The sequence below is a fragment of the Ylistrum balloti genome, unplaced genomic scaffold, assembly GCF_031769215.1.
Source record: "Ylistrum balloti isolate Yb309-2 unplaced genomic scaffold, AGI_CSIRO_Ybal_v1 Utg371468, whole genome shotgun sequence".
NCBI lineage: Eukaryota > Metazoa > Mollusca > Bivalvia > Pectinida > Pectinidae > Ylistrum > Ylistrum balloti.
This window is the reverse complement of record NW_026782765.1, coordinates 232,101-253,762: the sequence shown is the minus strand read 5'-3', so window position 1 is coordinate 253,762 and position 21,662 is coordinate 232,101. Positions and strand designations below refer to the sequence as shown.

General features: G+C 34.3%; 2 protein-coding genes across 2 annotated transcripts; one reads left to right on the top strand and one right to left on the bottom strand.

Moving 5' to 3' along the window:
- Positions 1-2,939: 2,939 nt before the first annotated feature.
- LOC132562638 (succinate--CoA ligase [ADP-forming] subunit beta, mitochondrial-like) lies at positions 2,940-12,579 on the bottom strand. The gene is made up of 10 exons (XM_060227392.1): positions 12,493-12,579; positions 11,047-11,221; positions 10,432-10,543; positions 9,534-9,693; positions 8,461-8,631; positions 8,021-8,120; positions 6,557-6,861; positions 5,911-6,031; positions 5,182-5,270; positions 2,940-4,270 (listed from the first exon to the last, which is right to left on the bottom strand). The coding sequence occupies exons 1-10, from the start codon at positions 12,559-12,561 to the stop codon at positions 4,196-4,198; spliced, it is 1,377 nt and encodes a 458-aa protein (XP_060083375.1). The 5' UTR covers positions 12,562-12,579; the 3' UTR covers positions 2,940-4,195.
- A 2,850-nt stretch (positions 12,580-15,429) lies between these two features.
- LOC132562633 (E3 ubiquitin-protein ligase XIAP-like) lies at positions 15,430-21,351 on the top strand. The gene is made up of 6 exons (XM_060227386.1): positions 15,430-17,044; positions 19,318-19,490; positions 19,844-19,889; positions 20,289-20,423; positions 20,826-20,966; positions 21,200-21,351. The coding sequence occupies exons 1-6, from the start codon at positions 15,430-15,432 to the stop codon at positions 21,349-21,351; spliced, it is 2,262 nt and encodes a 753-aa protein (XP_060083369.1).
- The last annotated feature ends 311 nt before the right edge of the window (positions 21,352-21,662 follow it).

The following is a 21,662-nucleotide window of genomic DNA, read 5'->3' as shown; positions in this document are numbered from 1 at the left end:
TAAGGTTGGAACAGGTGGGGGATGGTGTTTTGTAGATTGTTTCCACATCAATGGCACATTGATTTTCCCTTGTGAATGAACATCCATAACACCATTAACTAATGCTTAAATACCATACACAACATTATTAGTTGGTAATTTTCACATTTCATTACTTTCATGATTTTCTTTTAAAGCCATCAAATTGTATTTAAACAAATCAAAATTTTGTAATCTGGATGTAAAACGCCAACTAATACACTCATGTCTCATTATTTTACCAATTTAATTTTTCTGATTATATTAATGTACTGTAAAGAAGTGAAAATATTATCCTCGCGAAAATAACCAGTTATACATTGGTCTTCAAATATATGTATTTTTATTCCTAATATATATATAAATATAATCTAAAGATAGATAGTGTAGAAACTCTTTGGACATCCTGTTTTACATGGTGTTTAAGCTCCATAAGAAACTATATCTGGTTTGTTTGGCTAAACAGGGTTTGTGTGGTCCTCTTCACCTGACCCAAGAAATGACCTAATAATAAACAAAAAAATCCTGATTAATCCTTTACTGGACTTAATTGTGAATTTGTACCTGTTCAAGATAATCCATCAAATATTCCTGGTGGACCAGTTCATAATACTCCATCATGAGTACCTAAAAAGATAACCCATAGGTGGACTTATTCACAATACTCTATTATATGTGTGCCTGATAAAAAAATCCAAGTGTGTACTTATTTAAGATAATCCATAGGTGAACCTGTTCATAATATTCCATTATGAGAACCTGATAAGATAAGATAAGTAAGTGCTACTTCAAGATAACCCATAGGTAGAGTTGTTCATAACATTCTATTATATGTGTACCCCATAAGATAATCCATTTGTGAACTTGTTCAAGATAACCCTGGTAGACCCATTAATAACATTCTATTATATGTGTACCTGTTCAGAATCATCCTTGGTGGACTGTTTGTTTTGTATGTGTATCCTATTAAAGTTATGACGGATTTTGTCATGTAATTTATATTTTTTTGTGAACTTTTTTTCACTGACGGTCATCATTGACTTTTAGATATGATGGCAGATGGTGGGTTACCATGCGTAGTTCCTGAAAGCCCAAACCTGTGAGCGACTTCCATTTATTAGATTGTCAAATATTCCTGGAACAGTTGCATATGTAAAAGATGTGGGTAGGTGTGGCTTGTATATAATGTTAATTGTGGTCTCTGTCAATCAGCTGAAGGGTTGATGAGGCTTGTATATAGTGATAAATACGGTCTCTTTTACTCAGCTGACAGGTCAGTGTGGCTTGTATATGGTGTTAAATACAGTCTCTTTCACTCAGCTGACAGGTCAGTGTGGCTTGTATATGGTGTTAAATACAGTCTCTTTCACTCAGCTGACAGGTCAGTGTGGCTTGTATATGGTGTTAAATACGGTCTCTTTCACTCAGCAGACGGGTCGATGAGGCTTGTATATAGTGTTAAATACGGCCTCTTTCACTCAGCTGACAGGTCAGTGTGGCTTGTATATAGTGTTAAATACCGCCTCTTTCACTCAGCTGACAGGTCAGTGTGGCTTGTATATAGTGTTAGATACTGGCTCTGTCACTCAGCTGACGGAGCATGCTTCTTGAACTCAGTTGGTAGAGCCTGTTGATCATCATGCCAGAGACGCAGGTTTGATTTCTAGTAAGAGCACTTGACAGGAATGCAAGTTTTCCCTGTTCTTTCACACATGAAAAAAAATTGCACCTGTGTTTCCATTCTTTCTGTCAGGAATTTCCACCTACATCAGCAAGGGCCGGTCTGGAAAGATGGTGTTCTTGCATGGCTGTAGTAGATGTGTCATCTTAAACCATAAGGGATGCCTTGACATTTTGGCGCAGGAATTACTGTGACAAACTGAAGAAGACCTCACAACTTGATGATCTGAAGTCATCTCTATAGTAAAATAACAGAAGCCATTGAGTTAATTAACGATGCATATCTTGATGTCATGCAGAAGAATATCTCAGATAAACTGTCTTAGAGTGAGTGAATCTGCAGATACCTAAACCGAGGTGTGGACAGCTGATGTCCTAAATTAAAAACACAATAGAAAACTCATAGATGGCAGTCGAGAGAAATGACAGCAGACACGATATTGTTGTATCAGACAGGCAAGGCAGATGTGGAATCCTGTCATTCGCTAAGAAGAGAAATAAGGAAGTCATTCACCTCTGTCTGAATTACACACCTCATCCAAGCCAGTCTTCTTACTATGGATAAAGATATTCCACTGTCCTCAGGAATTGTTAGGGTAGAGAAAAACAAAAGCAATTTCCAGATGACACAAGAATCTGGACTTCCTTATTCCAAAGTTGTGTGAAAGAGGTTGTCAAGTTCAGCTGTTCTTCAGAATACACATGTTGCAGTTTATTTGGTATATTTTACCTTTGATATAATCATATTTTCGTGTCTGATTGGAACAATTTCAAAAACAAATTGTTTGCCACTTCAGGGAAGCATCTGGATGAGATAATGCTTGGACTACCTTTTGACTTTTTTTGTAAAGATGATCACACTGTAGCAGTCACTATTCTGAATTTTTGGTATCCCTATCATCAAACTCCACCACTCAAAATCACAGGAATTTGGCACAAATTCAACTTTCCATTGTTAGGATGAAGGGTTAAAATCAAGGCCCCATATTTCCATTGTTAAGATGAAGGGTTAAAATCAAGGCCCCATATTTTCATTGTTAAGATGAAGGTTAAAATCAAGGCGCCATATTTTCTTTGTTTAGATGGTTGAGAAGTAGAGATAATCTGTTTTGTGTCAATGTATTGGGGAATGCAAACAAAACCTATGGTGTTTTGGTTTTATTGATAAGAGACAAACAATTTTCGTAATAACAGAAGAAAAAGTTTGATTAATGTCACACTAACAAAGAAACAAACCAAAATTGAAATGGTTTAAATATTTTATCTCATTATTCACCCTTTGAAGTGTATATGTTGACAGAGCATTCCAGTATACGATGTAGGAGATATGTACATAACACAGATCTATCTATATATAAAACTTGCATACTGGCTTACATAAAACCAATCCGAGACATTTGCAGATTTCATTACTTTATGTTAATTCTCTAAAGCTGGAGAACTATCAAACCTTTGTAACCCAAAAAACAAAAATCAATGGTATTACACTTTTCAGGAAATTGAGCATTAATTTTGCATTCTAATCAAATTTATATATTTATATATATTAAAATCTTACACTAAGTCAGACTGAAGTATTGTTCTTGTTTCTCTCTACTGTTAAAAATAAATAAGTGGAGACTACTATGTAGAATGGAAAATTCTGTTTCCTGATGATGTATTCCATCAAATGGGTCGTTGGGTATTGGTCTCTTGCTCGCATTCGTACAAACACTTCAAATTTACCTTAAAATATCCATAACTCAAAAAGGTAGCGTATAAATATCTCGACTTAAGAAATGCATTTGTTTCCAACTAAAGGTTTATATCTGGCAGTTCAGTTACAGATCTGAAACCTTTATCAGGTGAAATACTGGTGATTTATACAATTGTACTGGAAGTCCTGTTCTTTAAACAAATATATTATCAGTATCAAAATGATAACAATTAGCACTAAATTGTATGTGGCTGACATAAAGGCCACAGGTAAGTAAACTTTACAATACTATAACCCTCCTACGCTAATAACATTATGCAGTGACAATTGTGCACATTACATGCTTACTTTGTGTGGCAGCATTTAGCAATCATACAGAGGTAAATTTGTTTTCTAATTTATCATATATACAGATTTCGTCTGAAATGTCTGTCCAATTTACCTTTCATAAAATTACCATTACAAATACTACATCTGAAATGTTTTATTTCAACATTCTTTGACCTAAAATGGCATAGTGAGGGGATAATCGAGGAAACCTGCTGCCTATTTTCTGTGACCCAATTACTACATCCTTGTCAATCATCAATCCAGGGAAGTTTAAAAGCTGAACAACTGTATTGTGTATTGATATCGGTCAAACAGTTCTACTGGGTCTTAATCTCCACAAAATAATGAAGAAGGCATTCCCCCTTTTCTTCTGTTTCAATCTTTCACCAACAACTTTGCAACTAAAATTTCAAAACAACTCAACAACAGGACCATGAACAGGATTCCATTAGAACTTCTACTTAGTTCTCTTTACAATGGCAGCTCGAACTTCACATCAACCTCAGCCTCCTTAGCGATGCTAACAATATAGGACAGCTTCACCACCTGTCAAGTAATCAAATAGGTTCTTAAGCAAACCAATCAAATGAGTTCTTCCAACACATTAGCAAAATCAGAAATTATCAGACACATCTATAAGATCTTTACTTTAATCATGCAATCTAAATGGTCAAGCTACTACATTAAGTAAATTTTTTTTTCACAGGGACAGTTAAATGATAATGAAAAAAAAATTTAACTTGACCTCTGACCCAGTGACCTTTACTTCTTACCTGATTTTGTTCAACATGATTTCATGTTCTTATAAAAAAATTATTAAAAATTACTTAATTAAAAAGATTTGAAATCTGAGCTCAGACCTAGTGACTTTTACTTGTAGGCAGACAAATTTTCATAATGATAATGTCACAAGAAAGAACTGATCAAACAATGTTTAATCAAAAATCTTGTAATAATATTGGTGACATTCACTATAGTACAATAAACAATGACTGATTGTAATGTATATATCTGAACTTGTTCAAATGTGTGGATGGGGACATATTTACTGGAAATTGTGTATCTATTTGGTATTTGAGTATGACGACCAAATCTAAGTGCAATGCAGCAAATGTACACCATTTGTTGATGATAAAATTATGTTAAAGCTATGACCCAGGTAAGATAAAACAGAAAACTTGGAAGTTTGCATTATTTCCATTATAATCTTTTAAAGCTATAGTTAACTGTCTTGGGGTAATAAGAGACGCTAGAGTCATGGAAATCACAACTTTGGAAAAGTACCTGAAGACCTTACACCTGTCTACTATATCTTAGTCTTGAGAAGATTATTTTTTCTCCTAGAGATTAGGGAACAAATACTTCACATGTCTTATGTAACCTGAAAAACATATCCCGAAATATACAAAAAAGATTTTATGAGAGTTCTCCTTAATTCATATAAAATTATCACTTGCCATTTTTGCAGCTTCATCTAAGTTATCACAGGCTATAATCTTCAGGTTACTGGCGGCTATCAGGGCCTTGGCATCCTCCACACGAGTCCCTGTGTCCAAAAACAAACACCATTAAACCACTGATTGATTGGATAATCAAAGATCTATATTATACTCTATAGGTTCAGGATTATGATGAGTAGTAATGCTATATCTATATAGTAGTATAAATTCTGGTAACACAAAGGAGTAGAGATATTCAGTATAATTTTCACTATTCACAACAGCATTTGATGAAAATTGAATTTTAGATGGGAACCATCTTGGGATATATTGGTAATCAACTGAGCTTGATCAATTTCACACTGAATAAGCCTGGTATTCAAGTTTTAATCATAAGATTCTACCACAGTTATATATTTACCATTCAAAATTCATTACCTTTGATGATCAAAACAGCAGAATCTCACTCAAATTTCAAGATATGCTGTTTTTAAATAACTTGATACAATTAATACTTTATCAATATGATAATTTTATTAATATAAAACTTAAATACAATTTTTACAACAATCAAAACTTCTGTCTGTAAACTTCAATTACAGGATTTTAAACCTTTTTTTTTCAAATTTTTATATTTGAAGCTTTGATTCTGAAGCATGAACCACACAATTTGAACAAATACAGTACTTAAACTACATATATCAAAGCTACTGAAATCATTTATGTAATTGACCACAGGATACCCACCTTGTAATCTTACAACAATTGGGATTTTGAGGTTGAGGACATCTGCAGCAGCGATAACACCCTGAGCGATAACATCACATCTCATGATCCCTCCAAAAATATTCACCAGGATAGCATCAACCTATGAATAAATTTGATAAAGCTATTATTGTGCCACAACAGTGTTATTCACAGGAAATTTAGGATTTGTTATCATGATTATGTTCTGAAAGTAGAACTTTAAATATGTTGAAAAGTGGATAGGAACTTTAAATACTGTAATCACTCAGTCAAAATTTTGTGCATGGCTGGTGTGTGTGTGTTGATAAGTTGAACTGATTGTTATAAGTACTATTAGCCTTTGTAATTAGAACTACAAATCATGAAATATTATTGTGATTAGTTTTAATACAGAACCACATGAAGTACTGCCACATAAAACATTTCTCCTGATCACAAAAACCATAAAGAATTTGAAAAGAATAAGCATTTAGACAATATTAAGTAAGATACATCTATTTTTTTTCAAATAGAGAGGTTATTAAACATCAGTTAACACTTAACACAACACAAAATATACTTCTTCTTAATAGCAATCTATAAAGCGGCAACATTTTAAATCAAAATACATTCATATCATATCATATCATGATGAAACTTTTCTTACGTTAGGGTCTGAGGTTATAAGACGAAAGGCCTCTGTTACTTGTTTCGAAGTTGCACCACCTCCTACATCCAGAAAGTTGGCAGGATTTCCTCCATGGAGTTTGATGATGTCCATAGTTGCCATCGCCAGCCCAGCTCCATTAACAAGACAACCAATGCTGCCATCTAGTCCAATGTAATTGAGGTTAGCCTCGGCCGCAATCGCTTCTCGCTTGTCTTCCTGTGACCAATCGCGCAGTTTGAATATACTCTCTTGACGGTATTCTGCATTGTCATCAAAGTTCAGCTTACAGTCCATACAGTAAACTGCAACAATTCAAAACACTTGATTAAGTTATGTCCATCAATGTGGTACTTACTGTATATACAACAATGACCTACACTGAATGACCTTCTGTAAGGGCTATCACTGTTCTATGTGAGACTGTCTGCTGAGTACAAGTGTGTAGTATGAGTTCTGAGGGTGTAAATCTAGTTAATTGACTTCCATAATGCTAGAGAGTGTTTGGACATAAATTGGGAGTTTCCAGAATCTTTAAGATTTTCTTATCTTCATTGTATATTGTGTTTATCTGGCTATACACCATGCTGGTAAGGAACGTTAAATTAAAAACAAAATCAATAAATTAATGAAGAAACAAGAGATCTCATAGGGATCTTGGCATCCACCATTCTTAGAACTTTATTTTTTTCTCTGTTTTTGCTCTTAATGATAAAAAATTTGAATATTCCTTTGCAAAAATAGCAAAAGTAATCTTTAACTACCAAATCTAAGATAGTTGATTGGAAGCTGTTTTGTTTTTTCTGATCAGTCCTGAACGGGCACACTAGAGACCAAGGAGAACCTAAGTATGAAATTTGAGAGAGAGCCATTCAGTACTTCTTAAGAAATGGCTGATAACAAACTTTACTAGGCAAAATCCAAAATGGCCTCCTGTCTGCTATTTTTGTTGTCTGATCAGTCCCAAAATCAAATGGGCACAACTAGATCAGTCCCAAAATCAAATGGGCACAACCATTGATCCAAAGGGAATTTACACATGACATTTTAGAAAGATCTATGCAGTATATCTCTCTCAAGAAAAAGGGATAACAAACTTTACTAGGTGAAATCCAAGATGGTGGCCTGTCTGCCATTTGGTTTCTCTGATCTGTCCCAAAATCACCAGACATAACTAGGGGCCAAGGATAAGTTATATATGAAATTTGAGAAATATACATTCAGCACTGATGATGGTGGACTAAAGACTGCCATGCAATTTTCTTTAAATATTTAGTCCAATCCCTGATTTTGTGTCAAATGTAGTATATTTGCAGCCTAGGGATATTGCTAGATAAAAACAACACAGTATATTGTGTTGTAGATTATATAACAAAGAAAGGTGTACTGGTTGTTACCATGTAGTCGGATAAATTAAACACAACAACAGAGCATTTCAGAGGAACACATCATAAATAAGCCTACCTTTGCCATTGGCATCCTCTGACATTGGGTTAATCTCGACCAGAGTGGAGTCATACTTCAGAAAGACATCATTATACAGCTTCGTGATAATATCTGCTGCCTGGAAAAATCAAAAACAGAATTAGATTTAACAATAGCATTGGAACAAAATGTCAAATTTCTATATCACATGAACAAAATCTGTCAATTATCTTTTGCTTGTTCATATTAATATTAAGAAAATTCCAAAGAAACACCATGTGCATATCAACAACACAATTGGAAATCAATTATGTAATAAAACTGATGATGGAGGTTTACAAGTACTTCAAAATTTACTGTGGAACACGAAAACTTAAGAAGTATAACTTTAAACAAATGACAGATAAAAGACATAAGGAGTTAAGTAGCAAATATCCTTAAATATACAAATAAGATCTAGTCTTTTACATTTACATTACCTGGTCTACACAGTTAGGACTGAAACCCATATTCACTGCAAGGTTAACTGCTAACTCTTTTGTAATTCCTGAAAAAATGTCTACTGGTTGTTTCAGAATAGCCGATGGATTTTCTTTTGCAACATCCTCAATATTCATACCTCCCTGTGAGCTCCCTACTAACACTGGCCCCTGTCAACAGCAAACGTTTCATCAGATATTTGGAAACATTTTGACTAAATGATTAAATAGCAAATAATGGTACATGTAAAACCATCAAAATATAATATCAAATACCTCAATGAACTTCAATAAGGACTGACTTTCTATTTCATCTAGATTTTCAAAAGATAATTACAATTTAACTTGATTAAGTTGAAGAACTGGTGAAAAATTTACAGATATCAACTGTAGTTTTCCCCAATAACCTAGCCAAAACAGAAAGTTAATACTTATATTTACCGTTTTTCTTCAGTAAAATATTATTTTTTTTTGTATTTATTCAAAAGTTTATAGCAACAAAAACATTCAGTTTGCTGGCTAAAAACCACCATTATGGAATAGCCTATAGTTTCAGTCTTTGTTATATCAAAACATCAAAATGAACAACAGTTTTTTACATTTCTCATATATATTCACACATCATTTGCTAAATACAAACTTTTAAAATCTATTCTACTGAGATACCATCAAAGAGAATCGCATAAGTTTGACATAAGATTGGTATAAGGACTATATTTCAAACAGACTTTCTTTTACGAAGGCATTTTAAAAACATGAAAAATTCAAGTTTTGATTTGATGTTATATGGGAGTCTTTCATTCATCACGCCATATCACTACACACATGAGAGAGACTGTCATTATCCATGTATAAAGATTATAGAGTAAATCACAATGGTAACAATAAATATTATTAAATAATTTTACAACAAACTGGAAGTACAATAGTATCAAAAAATTATACTGAGTAGTATGCATAATTTTTTTTTCCATGTTAAGTTATTTCTTCAAGCTTTCTTGTTTGATAAAAAGAATTATTCATAATTCACATTTCAATCATATAAGTATATATTTCTAAAATTCAGGACTTACAGCAAATGATCTCTCCATGGCAATGGCAAAATAGAACTCTCTCCGTGAGTACAGTCTCTCAGACAACATGACTGTATCACATATTCTGCCAAGTGGTGCCTGTTTTGTGATCAGGTTGTACCCTAACATTTGTTCTGAAATTTTCTTGGCTTCCTCATCTCTGGTTAAAAAAAATACACAATTATCTCCCTTAGGCAACAGCAAAATGAAAATCATTACGGTATTTGTTTAAGATCACTTTTTCAAGTAAAATTGTTTATGCATTTTTCACTTTCAACATTGAACAAATTAGGACAGAATACTTGCATTCTTGCCAAAGCAGATGAATTTTAAAACAATTCCCCTTTTTCTCCATTAGGAGCGTCAGACCAACTGTTAATACACAATTTAGTCCATTTCACCAAAGGATGCTTCAAACTAAATTTAGGCAGGATCAAGCCATTCCTGTAGAAGAAGGACTTTAAATATTTTTGCTCTTTTTCCCCTTTTGGGCCCCACCCCTCCTGATTCAGTGGGCTGATACCCTTCGTTTACATAAAACTCATTCCCCTTCCCAAAACAATGCTGCAAACCAAATTGGGATAGAATCTTGGCATCTAGAAAAGGACAATGATTTTAAACTAACCCACCGGTATTCCTCTATCTCCACTATTGGACCCCACACCCAGTAGGGTCAGGCCCAACGTTGATACAAAATTGAGAAAAATCAAAATCTGTTGAGCCATTCCAGACAAGTAGTGTTTGAAATATACCTTTCTCAAACCTCTCCGTGTGATAGGAGATAAAATCAAAGTTTAAAGCTTGTGGATATAAAATAAATTGAAATATAACTGAAAATAAAGCTTACAAGTCATACCCACTAAAACAGAATATCAGTCTATCAACTATTTGAACTCACGAGAAACAAATCTTGACACCTCCCTGAAGACCACTAGTGAAGTGACCCTTGCCTCGTCCTCCACTTAACACTTGTGCCTTTATAACAACATCTGGTGCTCCTGTGGCTTTGACTGAAAATCAGGTAGAAACAAACACAGGTTAACTAATATCATAACTGAAAGTGTCACCTGAAAAAAATCCTTTTACATTGATATTTCAGATTTTGTAACTTTAACCCAGAAATGTCTTACCACTTTTTTGGTAACATACATAGCACATGTATATCAGTTCATATCAGAGATTATTAAATATTATTTTTATAAAAAATGCAGGACAATGCCCATATACAGTGATGGATTATGAACAACCACTGAGCACATTTTATCCTTTGATAATGTCATTAGAATTATCAACTGACAAGTTTGTAAAATATGTTGAGATGGAATCTAAAAATTTTAAAACAAAAATTGTGAACAGTTCAATTGTAGTATACTGGACCAAGTCAAAGACATGTTTTACTTTTTCTCGGTAATGATGCTGATAACACATGCAGGGTATTCATGATGTAAATTATCTCACTGACAGATTTATATCAGTGAATGCCATGAAGAGAACCATCAAAATGTCAGCTTACCAAGGTCTGCAGCCATCTCCTGCACATCTGCTGGATTCCCACATACTCTGTACCTTGGTATGGGGATATCAGCATCCTTCAAGATGCCAAAACTAAGGTATTCATGAATGGAAAGGTTCCTTTTCTGCTGTTGGTGTGGAGTACATGATGCTGTGGGAGAAAATGCAGCTAGCACCTGGCAAAGAGAAATGACTAGTTAGAGTTATATCTCAGTAATGCAAGAGCATCTATTAGTAATTACTGACACAATAAAGATAACACCATTTCCCCATTTTTAAGTATTTTGGGCTTTGAAAAATATCAATATTTCATTATTTACAACCTATGTGAATTACCTTATCATGTGCCTCCTTACCATACTCACCAATTGTTTCTCATTAGTGATGTCACAGTCAACAACATAGAACAAGAACTGTTGCCAGGATAGATGACTAATATACTCCCTACTACCCCATCAACATTTGATCACCTTATCTCTCAAATACTTTGCTTGTAATGTGTCCAAACAAAAGTACAATGAAAGCTATCACTAAACAAAATTTAATTAAAAAGAAAAAATAAAGAAATGTCCTATCAAGTCTACATAGTAAAAGGGATGTAACTCCCATAAAAGTAAACACATAAAACAAGAAGCACATGAACACAAAAATAACTGCGGGTGCAACTTCAATGTGTACTGATTACATCAATGGGATATCACATGTCATACACATTATGATACGGTGAAAGCTGGAGTAGTTGGCTAGACAAGATCCTGTATATGGAATAGATAACTTGAAAAAAAAACAACATGTGGCAACTTCATTGAAAGGGATACGGTAGAGAGTATATTTGTAATTTTCATCACATATACCTGCAGTTGTAAAATAGTCAAAAACTGTCTCATTTCAAGCAAGAGTCATAATATAAAATGTATTTCTAGGAGGCAATAGTTTGTGATGTTATGGAATATAAGACCATCATCGAATTGAGGGATATTGATAACAAATAATAAAAAATAATAACTTAGCAAGGTAAAAGGTATTAAGACTTGTATGGTATCTTGTTTCCACGCTTTACCAATATCAAACACTGATTTTAATTTAAACTGAATGTAGACTTCAACAATCGGTTGACAACCAAATTGAAGTGCTTATCGTCCGATCCTCGGCCTGTGTTCGTTTTGAGGAAACATATTATGGAACTCATAGGAAAATCAATAACAAAAAGCATAAGATAAAAGTGACTACATATCAAAATCGATAAAAAAACACTCCGTAATGTAAATCCTGCAAAGAATCCATTTTGTAAACAAATCAAGGACTCTTCAACATTTGGGAAGGACACACTTGTTCCTGCAACTTTGATATCATTTTAAACTTTCTTTTCTTGAAATCAATTCCAACGTTACAACATGGTTTCATAACTGTATTACCAGATTCCATGTAATATTTTGAAGAGCATTACCCTTTGGGTAGTCTGCAAATTAACTCTTTCTGCTATCCTTCCACCGGTCCGAAACAGAGCGGACGCCATATTTGAATGTGACGTCACTTCCTTTCTATCAATATAAATCCAAAAATGGAATATAATCCGGATTTTGCTTGTTGTTACAAACATGATTGAATAAAGAGACATTCTTTTGAAAATGATGTGAAGGCTTTGAAATTTTCATAGATAATGAAGTATAACGGTAGTGTTTGTATTAGTATTTTTATAATGAGCTGCTCTACAGTACAGCTGCCAAAAACACCGAGTGAAAATAGTTAAAATATGGCTTATTTAATCGAGATTTAAAAGATATAAAACATATTACTATTCATTCCCTATTTTCACATGGAACATATACCTCGATATCAAACGATACCAAGAAAAATATCTATTTTCAGATTAAAACAAAAAGAAATCACCAACAGGTCAGCCGTCAGATTTCCGAATTCAAATTAAATAAAACTACGGCAAAATTTGAACAAAGACAGGATTAACACGGAGACACTTGAAAAAGTAGGAGGAGATTTAAACCAGGTATTTATGTTTCCTGCTTCTTGTCAATCCAGGTGAGTAAAGTCACTTTCCCGTACATGGTAAACGACAACGCCTATAACATAACGCATATTAAGGATCTAGATTACCTCCCAATGATCATTCTGACGACTATTTTTTTCATCGACCTTCAGCTCTCTAAACCCTGCCATTTTAGTTGGTCAAACGACGACATATTGCTCAAAAATTAGGACATTTTAGAACGAGCCCTAAATACTGAATGAAATCCGACGTTAAAAAAATAAAAACAAAAAACAAGATGTCCGTAGGCCTTAAAAGTCATCTTACTATAAAGACCTATATATCTGATAAAACAACGTTAACGTTAGTGGGATAGGTTATCGAATGGTTAAAACAGTTCAGATTCAGAACGTTTTAACAGTTGAGGCAAACAAAAGGCCCAATTGGCCTTAATCGTTTTGTATATGTATAAGTAAACGTGAAATCCTAAACCTCAAGCATGTTTACCATAACCCAGGACCAATTATCTCATATCCGAAAATCAGACACATTATCTGATGGAATACTGGATTTTTTTAAAAATCAAGAATTCCATATTCTTTTTTCCTTGAGAAAGTGATTTCTGATATCACAACATGTTTTTCGACATAAGAAATATTTGTATATATTGTCAAGAATTATTTCATGATATTAGGAAGTAGGGCGCCTCATACGTCAGCAATTATTTTTTATATAATTACAGATAAAAGTTATGGTATATAAGTGAGACAGACTGATTCACATGGCATTTTTCGCGTTAAAATTCTTCCTTTCAAGTTAGTGAATATTTTTTCCAAGATAAAACACTGCAGTCACACAAATTTGAAAATGACATTTAACACTTGGATATAGGCCATCGTAATAAGGATTAGATTTTCCGATTCCTAATACTTGAATCATAAACATTGTTTGAAAATACATTTACTTCCAGAATTTATCGAGTTATCCTTATAAACGACAGAAACTTAAACAATATCAAAGATTAAACAATCACTGTTCAATAAACATTACCCAAACTCTGACTGGTAAACCTCATGTAACATAATTATATCCTTTCGGTTCGTTGAAATAATTAGAAGATTGACTTCAATAAATGTATTATACTATCTTCTGCTTTGGATGTGTCGGAAGATTATATAAGGGAATTTGATACTGTATAAATTGAATAGTGCTTCCCTCAATAAGATAAAATATCTTAAGTTGATGACGGCTGTTATAGAATTTTTCTATCTACAATATAAGTTCTATGTAATCTCGCATATAGATCTGTTTCCTTTTTCATCATTTTACTTCACTGTCCAATCATCGTGTACTTGAACACAACTAACCCCTAGCAGGGCGATTTATCTTAAATTTTATAATAATGCATTTTGCTTTTATGAATTTTCTTCACAATGATTGACAACCAAACCTGCCGTTCGTATCCTATGATTTGTGTAAGTCCCCAAGTGAATGATGAAACTTATATTGATATTTCAAATAATTAGTCAGCACCGATTAAAAATCCTTGTCAAATTTCCGCTTGTTTCTATTTTTACCACGTGTATATACAAACATGCGTTAGAGGCGAGATTCAAATAGAAATGACGTCACGGTGTGTCACCTAAATGTTGGATAAACCATCGATAAGATATAAGAATCACATGTACAAACGTTGAATCAGAACACTATCAACCACAGGTAAAGTACACGACTGTTGTGAGGTTTCAATGCAAACTCATTTCATTTTATAATGCATAAGATCACCTAGCGCACTTAAACGATAAACTTATCAGTGCTGTCAGAGCCGTATATATGTCTCTGGTGCTGTTTATAGGATACAACTTATATTTTCTTTCCCATAGTACTTTATGTCGACGTTTTTATAATTTTATATACGATTGAACACTTCAAAGCAATACTCATACAAATCATATTTCACTGGAATTTGGTTTCAGAAAAAAGGACTTTAATTATGGATAATTGTCCTGAAATGTAAACACGTAAAAAAACTCTATCACATTAATGTATTTCACAAACTCGTCAGTTTGCTAAGCATCTGATATTTGATAAACAGAATCTCTAATTCATTCTATTCTATACCAGATTTATGAAATTTTCGTTTTACCTTGCCGGCGGTTTGGTAAAAAGAAAAATTGTAAGATTTTTTTTTTCAGAAAGATGATATTGTTAAAAATTTTCCTCCACTACATTCTTTTTAGAATTAGATCTTGAATGCTGGAAAAGAAACCGTTTCACTTCATACCATGTTCATAGTAAAACTTCCATTTATGTGGAATGGATTTTTAACAATGAGTTGAGAAAAAGTTGATGAATATGAATGAAATAGTTTCATTTAACATCTGTTTCAGTGCATTTATTATGGCTTGCCGGAAGTCACCAGTTTGGATTTTCTTAGTATGCTCTGCCCTGATTTCCGGATACATTATAGGGTGTGATTCCTTGAAGTCAAACAAACGTATACCAGACCATGACCCCGAGTGGACAAATGTGACCTCAACCATAGCGCGTGTATGTATACAACATGTCGGTTTCGGCGTTTTGTCTGATGGAGAAACATTTTTATTGATACAGGCGGGTAATGTTTCCGGCCAGTGTTACGTAGTAGTTTTATATAAATATCTATCAGGATTGTTTCGACGACATACTAACTTTGACTTCAGTTTAAAAATTCAGAAAACGAAACTAAATCAGGATTCCAATAATGTTGAGAGTGAAAATAAAAATGGTTTAGACTGGATTAATGGAAAGAGGATAATGAACTATAGGCCGGGTCAATCGCCTGATGAAATCACTAACCACTTATTTGCCGCGAACAGGACACTACATAGTGTAGAGGCACCATATCACACATTTAACCATGGAAAATTGGAGTTAAAAACAGATCTCAAATTATCAATAATTTTGCTCTGTATATTAACACGTATTGTTCTGATGGTTTATCCAACTTTTCAACATTACTTCAAACAGAAAAGAATAAATAATAGGAAAGAAAACACGTCGAACATCACTTATCTATATAATAGTTTAAAGTGTTATCTAGAATCTTCTCCGTTAAGTGGCCATCCTTACACTCTCAAGAGCAACTTTGTCGCGGAAGAATCGTGTCATATGAGAAGAAAATTATTGGGCGATGTCATGACAACATTATCACTTCCTCCATCAAACATTGTTATTGCACCGGTCACCAAATTAAATGATTATTTTGAGTCCATGTCTTGCCCAGACACGTCAGATATTGATGTTTCTTTAAATATCGAAATTCTAAGGATTGAGGGTTTTCGTAACTTTCCCCGCTCGGCTGAAGTAAGTACTATACGCCTTGCAGAAAATGGATTCTTTTATACTGGGGAGTCGGACGAAGTGGAGTGCTTTAATTGTCATGTTCGATACAGCGGATGGAAAAGGGGCGACATACCTTCTCATATACACAAACAAATATCACCCAATTGTGATTTTGCTCGAGGAAAGGAAACTACCAATGTTCCATTATTGCCGTCATCAAGTACAAACAGAGGGAATGATATGGCAAGTGAACGTTTTCACACGCGTGGACCACCAGATCTTCCAGAGGGAAGAAAGATACGGGATCACCAACTTCGATTCGAAGAGAGGTCACAAGAGGTGAGAAAAGACATCAGATCTTTTGATTCAACCGCACATAGTACCGCTAATGAAAATGGATACCATAGCAATGGAAATGTTGAGGTGTCGCACAAGAAAGCATCCGCGTCAAACATTTACAATGAAGTGCATGCAATCCAACCATATTTGGACAACAATAGTAGCAGACATAACGACTGGATGTCAAAGTATTCCGGAAAGCTAAAACTCCCACCACTGGCGTATGTAAAGAAAGCAATGATATATCCTGCCTATGCAATACCAACCATACGTCTTAGTTCATATAGTGGCTGGTCGTCGACTTCCGGTCTCCTGCCGAAGTCTCTGGCTGATGCCGGGTTCTTGTATGCAGGTAAGTATCATAGAATTGAAATATATTTCCTTTTGTATTTATACGTAGATGATATTACAATGATAGGGCATGGGTGTCATTGTATTGCAGTGGGATGACGGTTCAAGGTAATTGAATGTTTGGTTCGTTTTATATACGACCTTAAGATAAACTTAAGGATAAAAAAACCATTTTCGCAGTGTAGGATACGCATCTGCACAGAATGTATTTGTATCTAGAGTGAGGCCCATGGATATTTAAGGTGGAAACGTGTTTAGGAAATTGAGAGCGAAACCTCAAGATATTTCAAATGGAAACGGGATAAGGGAAGTAAGATGTATAACGAGAGCGAGGCCCTTTGATATTTCAGATGGAAAGGGGATTAGGAATCTAAGATGTGTATTGAGAGCGAGACCTCAAGATATTTCAAGTGGAAATGGGATAAGGAAAGTAAGATATATATTTCAAGGGCGAGGCTCCAAGATGTTTCAAGTGGAAATGGGATAAGGAAAGTAAGATATGTGTAACGAGATCGAGGCCCTTTGATATTTCATATGGAAAGGGGATTAGGAATCTAAGACGTGTATCGAGAGCGAGGAGGCCCTTAGATATATCAGATGGAAACGGGTTAGGAAAGTAAGATAAAGGAGGCCGCAACAAGGGAAAAATGAAATGATAAATAACGAAATCCCAGTGACGTAGCCAGACTACAGATGTGACACATCGGTCATTAAAAATCCAAATAAGTCTTAAAGACCTCTAGATTTAATTATATATATATATATATATATATATATATATATATATATATATATATATATATATGTATATATATATATATAGAGAGAGAGAGAGAGAGAGAGAGAATTAACTTAGCTTTATCATTGTAAAAGGTGGTTTTTGACTCATTTTAGGGCATGCTACATGATCCATTGGATATGAAAATAAGTACAAAACAACATAGCTTTTGTAACTTCAGGCATTACTATAACTAACAAGATATGTATTATTGATACATTACAAAAATACACCGCGAAAATAATGAAAAAGAGACCCATTGCATAGAAAGAATGATGATTAAAAAGCGTTAACAAGAAAACACTGTAATTGAATCAGGCATTTTCATGAAAAAAATCGCACCAAAGAGTGAAAATATTACAACAATTTTCTAAGGGAGACTCAAAGAATCACCTAGCGGGCAACCTCGACCGCTCGCCCTAGTCTGGCTCATCCTCGATACACCAGGGGTTACGACCACTTTCGCCCTCTGCATCACTGCGTCATGGCAAACTTGAAGGTTCCATGTGCGACACATTTTGGATTAGAATTATCCTTACACCAATTGAATCTCGAGGTCGCCTAACAGTATATTGTAGAGGCTTTGGAGTTGAGTGTCGCTCTTGTGTAATCTCAAAAGGAGCGTACCAGCCTGTGATTGATCAGCTTATTTTACATGTAGCCAATCAAATTACTTCGTCTTTAATTTTGCCATGACATGTCCTCGGGCGCACGTCGCCAGAGAATCAAGTCCAGTCGACTGGACAGTGCCCGGCGACGGGCAGAGTCACAGAGACGAAAAACAATCATTTTCATCTTCATCATCATCGTCGTTCTGGTATAACGATAACTTGACAGTCGATGGGGCCCGAGCATGGTTCTATGGCTACATGAGTATCGAGAATGAGTCTGGCTACCATCCTGCAATTAGTACGATTTGTTAGAATAATTAATTCTTTTGTTCACGGAAACTTCCGTGTCTCCAGTAACCTATACCTGAATTTAAAAACAATTCGATAGACAAAGCAAATCATTTTTATTCATACCTGTCTCTGAAGTGTGTTCATAATAAATAAGTTTTAGTTACATGTTATGCCCCGGATGTATGATAATAAGAATGAAAATAAGTTATTTGTAACCAGCATTATCAAACTAAACATGTTGGCGATAAAAAACCCCATAGAAAATGATAACTCCAAGTTAGATATAATCTTGTTTTACTAAATTCACTGTCTACCTCGTGCAATTACTGGAACCAGCAAAATGTTATTTGACAAGTGAGATAAGAAAAATAAAAAAGATACATTCGCTCATGGGTCTGCTTTACTATTGTTAACGAGAAGTTAGAATTTCCATCCGTTCAGCTCATTATGTACAAATATAATTTCTACTACCGGATGCGAAACTTATACAAAATACTACACGTATTTCCTTGTTGCGCTTCCTTGACATATTTTTAAACGTAATCGGTTTATAAATAGATTTAAAGTTTTCATAGTACACGTGTCATGTTACAGGTTATGGTGATCTGGTCCGGTGCTTTTGTTGTGGGGGAGCTCTCCGGAACTGGATGCCTGGAGACGATCCTTGGATAGAGCATGCTCGATGGTTTCCGGAATGTGTGTATCTTCGTCGGAGCAAGGGGGATAGTTTTATCATGCTCGTTCACGATGATGTAAATTTAACAGAGGTGAGATATCTAAATAAGGAAGTTGTTAATCTAGTACTCTGGCAGCTAGCTAAAATCCATTCTTAAAACTTGCTGGAAAATATGAATGAATGAAGGAAAGGCTGGTAATTTCCATCGATAGATCGTTGAATCAGACTTCCTCTATTACAAATGTATACATTATAGACACATACAAATGAACATATCTGATGCATAAATTTAAACAAAATAAGAGTAAATCAAATCAACATTAAATAGATTAAACAGTCACGGTATACTTATTTAAATGTAGTATTCAACTTGTAAGATGTTTTTTTGTATTTGGCATTTGAAAAGTTAATTAAACCAATAAAATATTATTTATTGCCTTTTAGGTGGTCCATCATGAAAACAATGTACCTTTGGCCACAAGTAATACAGGTAAGACAAAATAGCAGAATTTGGTATCTTAGAAAATACAAATGCACACTTTGATATTTCTTCAGGAAGCAACTTTCCTAATTCATCGGACTGTGTATATTTTTATGTTTTTTTTTCTCTTGCTCTAACAAACCTGTCAAACTATTGCTGAGACCACATGTAGATAAGGGGAACTACAATTGACGCATCGGCTTGTAACTGGTAGATGACTCGACCATTCAGTTACCTGATTACCACTATTAGTGTTTCATAACGAGTTTTCATTTCCTGCCATGAAGTTTTCAATGTTTTTGGTGCTTCACGCACAAGAATTACGCTTAACGTTACTGTTGGGCAAACGTCTTCGGTTTCCTTGACGACATAATTATTAATTTTGATTTACCATGATGTCTGTTACAGATTTCCCCCAAATATCTGAACCACCAAGCACGCACAGTCAAGATGTCGCGAGTCAGGACCCTTTCATACAGAGAGTAAAAGAGATGGGGTTTCCGATGGACATCATTTCTTCTGCTTTGTCATCACTTCGCAGACGTATGTATCTATACTTCAAAACTTTGTATACTGTATATGTCACGCTGGTCCATAAGTTAATAACGGATGATCATTGAATCTGTAATTTAAAAGAAATATGATTAAAAGCTAATTCTGACTGTATTTTTTAAAATCTTCTTGATATAACGTTCGAGAAATTTACAATGAATCTATAAAGAAAGCTTCGAAGTATGTCATAATTACAGCACTGCTTATTGCTCTAGGGTTAACTTCAATGTTTCAATGACACGCTGAGATAGATGTATATCATAGGTCTGCAATTTTAGTTAGATAATTCGCCGCTAAGTAATTCTCGAAAAAAAAGGCTTACCTTTTCAGTTAAAATACTTGAGTGTTTCCGTTTTTCTTTCAACGCCAGTTCCTCTCTTGGATGTGTTTCAGAAAGTAAGCCAGTAGACGTATACAACATCGTCAATGTAATATTATATTCAGAAACACCTTTCTTACGTGATGGGTTTGATGAAGTGGATAATTGCATTCACAGACAACAAATGGCACAGAAAAAAACGAGACAGGTTTGTGGTTAGTACCATGATGGAATTAGTTTTCATACATATAAACTTTTTAATTATAGTCAATGGTTCTTGGGGGAGGGGTTGTTTGGTTAATAGTTTGTCTAATATAAGGGTTACTTTACATGAAACTAGAACTTAATCACTAACAACAGATTTCTTAAATAAGTATAACAAAACGAATTTCACTACGACAGGAAACCATGTATTGTATGTAATTGTATCAAATTTCCGATTTTTCAGCTGAAAAAAGATGCAAGATTTGCCTAGAAGAGGACGCATGCGTGATATTCTTGCCATGCCATCACATGACGTGTTGTGAAGAATGCGGTTCAATCCTTCACAAGTGTCAAGTTTGTCGCCAGGCCATCAGTGGACGGCTTAAGTTTTCATAACAATTAGTTACTTTACTTGCTGCTCACTGATATTTCCATGAATTACTTTAATCATTATATTAATATAAAACGTGTATATATGTTCTTTAATTGAATCTAATGAGCCGAACTAAACCGAACTTTTCTTTATGTATGACTCCGGAAACCATTTACTTAATTTTGTAAATATTCACTATTTGTTTAATTGTATGCATTTCAGAAACTTTTAGTATCTTATTAAAAAGTCACTTTTAATGGGCCACAAGCCATGTTTATTATTTATATAAAGAACATTTTGACTCTATAATTTCTTGTGTATACTGATTAAGTAC

Bases quoted from the DNA above. Each gene is read 5' to 3' on its own strand.
- LOC132562638 (XM_060227392.1), bottom strand. From the start codon at position 12,561: ATGGCGTCCGCTCTGTTTCGGACCGGTGGAAGGATAGCAGAAAGAGTT. The intron at 8,121-8,460 runs GTAATGTAAATG...TGATTTTTCCAG, and splicing joins GTCCTAACTGTGTAGACCAG to GCAGCAGATATTATCACGAA. The intron at 4,271-5,181 runs GCAAGTGATAAT...ATTACTTGACAG, and splicing joins TAGATGAAGCTGCAAAAATG to GTGGTGAAGCTGTCCTATAT.
- LOC132562633 (XM_060227386.1), top strand. From the start codon at position 15,430: ATGGCTTGCCGGAAGTCACCAGTTTGGATTTTCTTAGTATGCTCTGCC. The intron at 17,045-19,317 runs GTAAGTATCATA...GTCATGTTACAG, and splicing joins TGCCGGGTTCTTGTATGCAG to GTTATGGTGATCTGGTCCGG. The intron at 19,890-20,288 runs GTAAGACAAAAT...TGTCTGTTACAG, and splicing joins TTTGGCCACAAGTAATACAG to ATTTCCCCCAAATATCTGAA.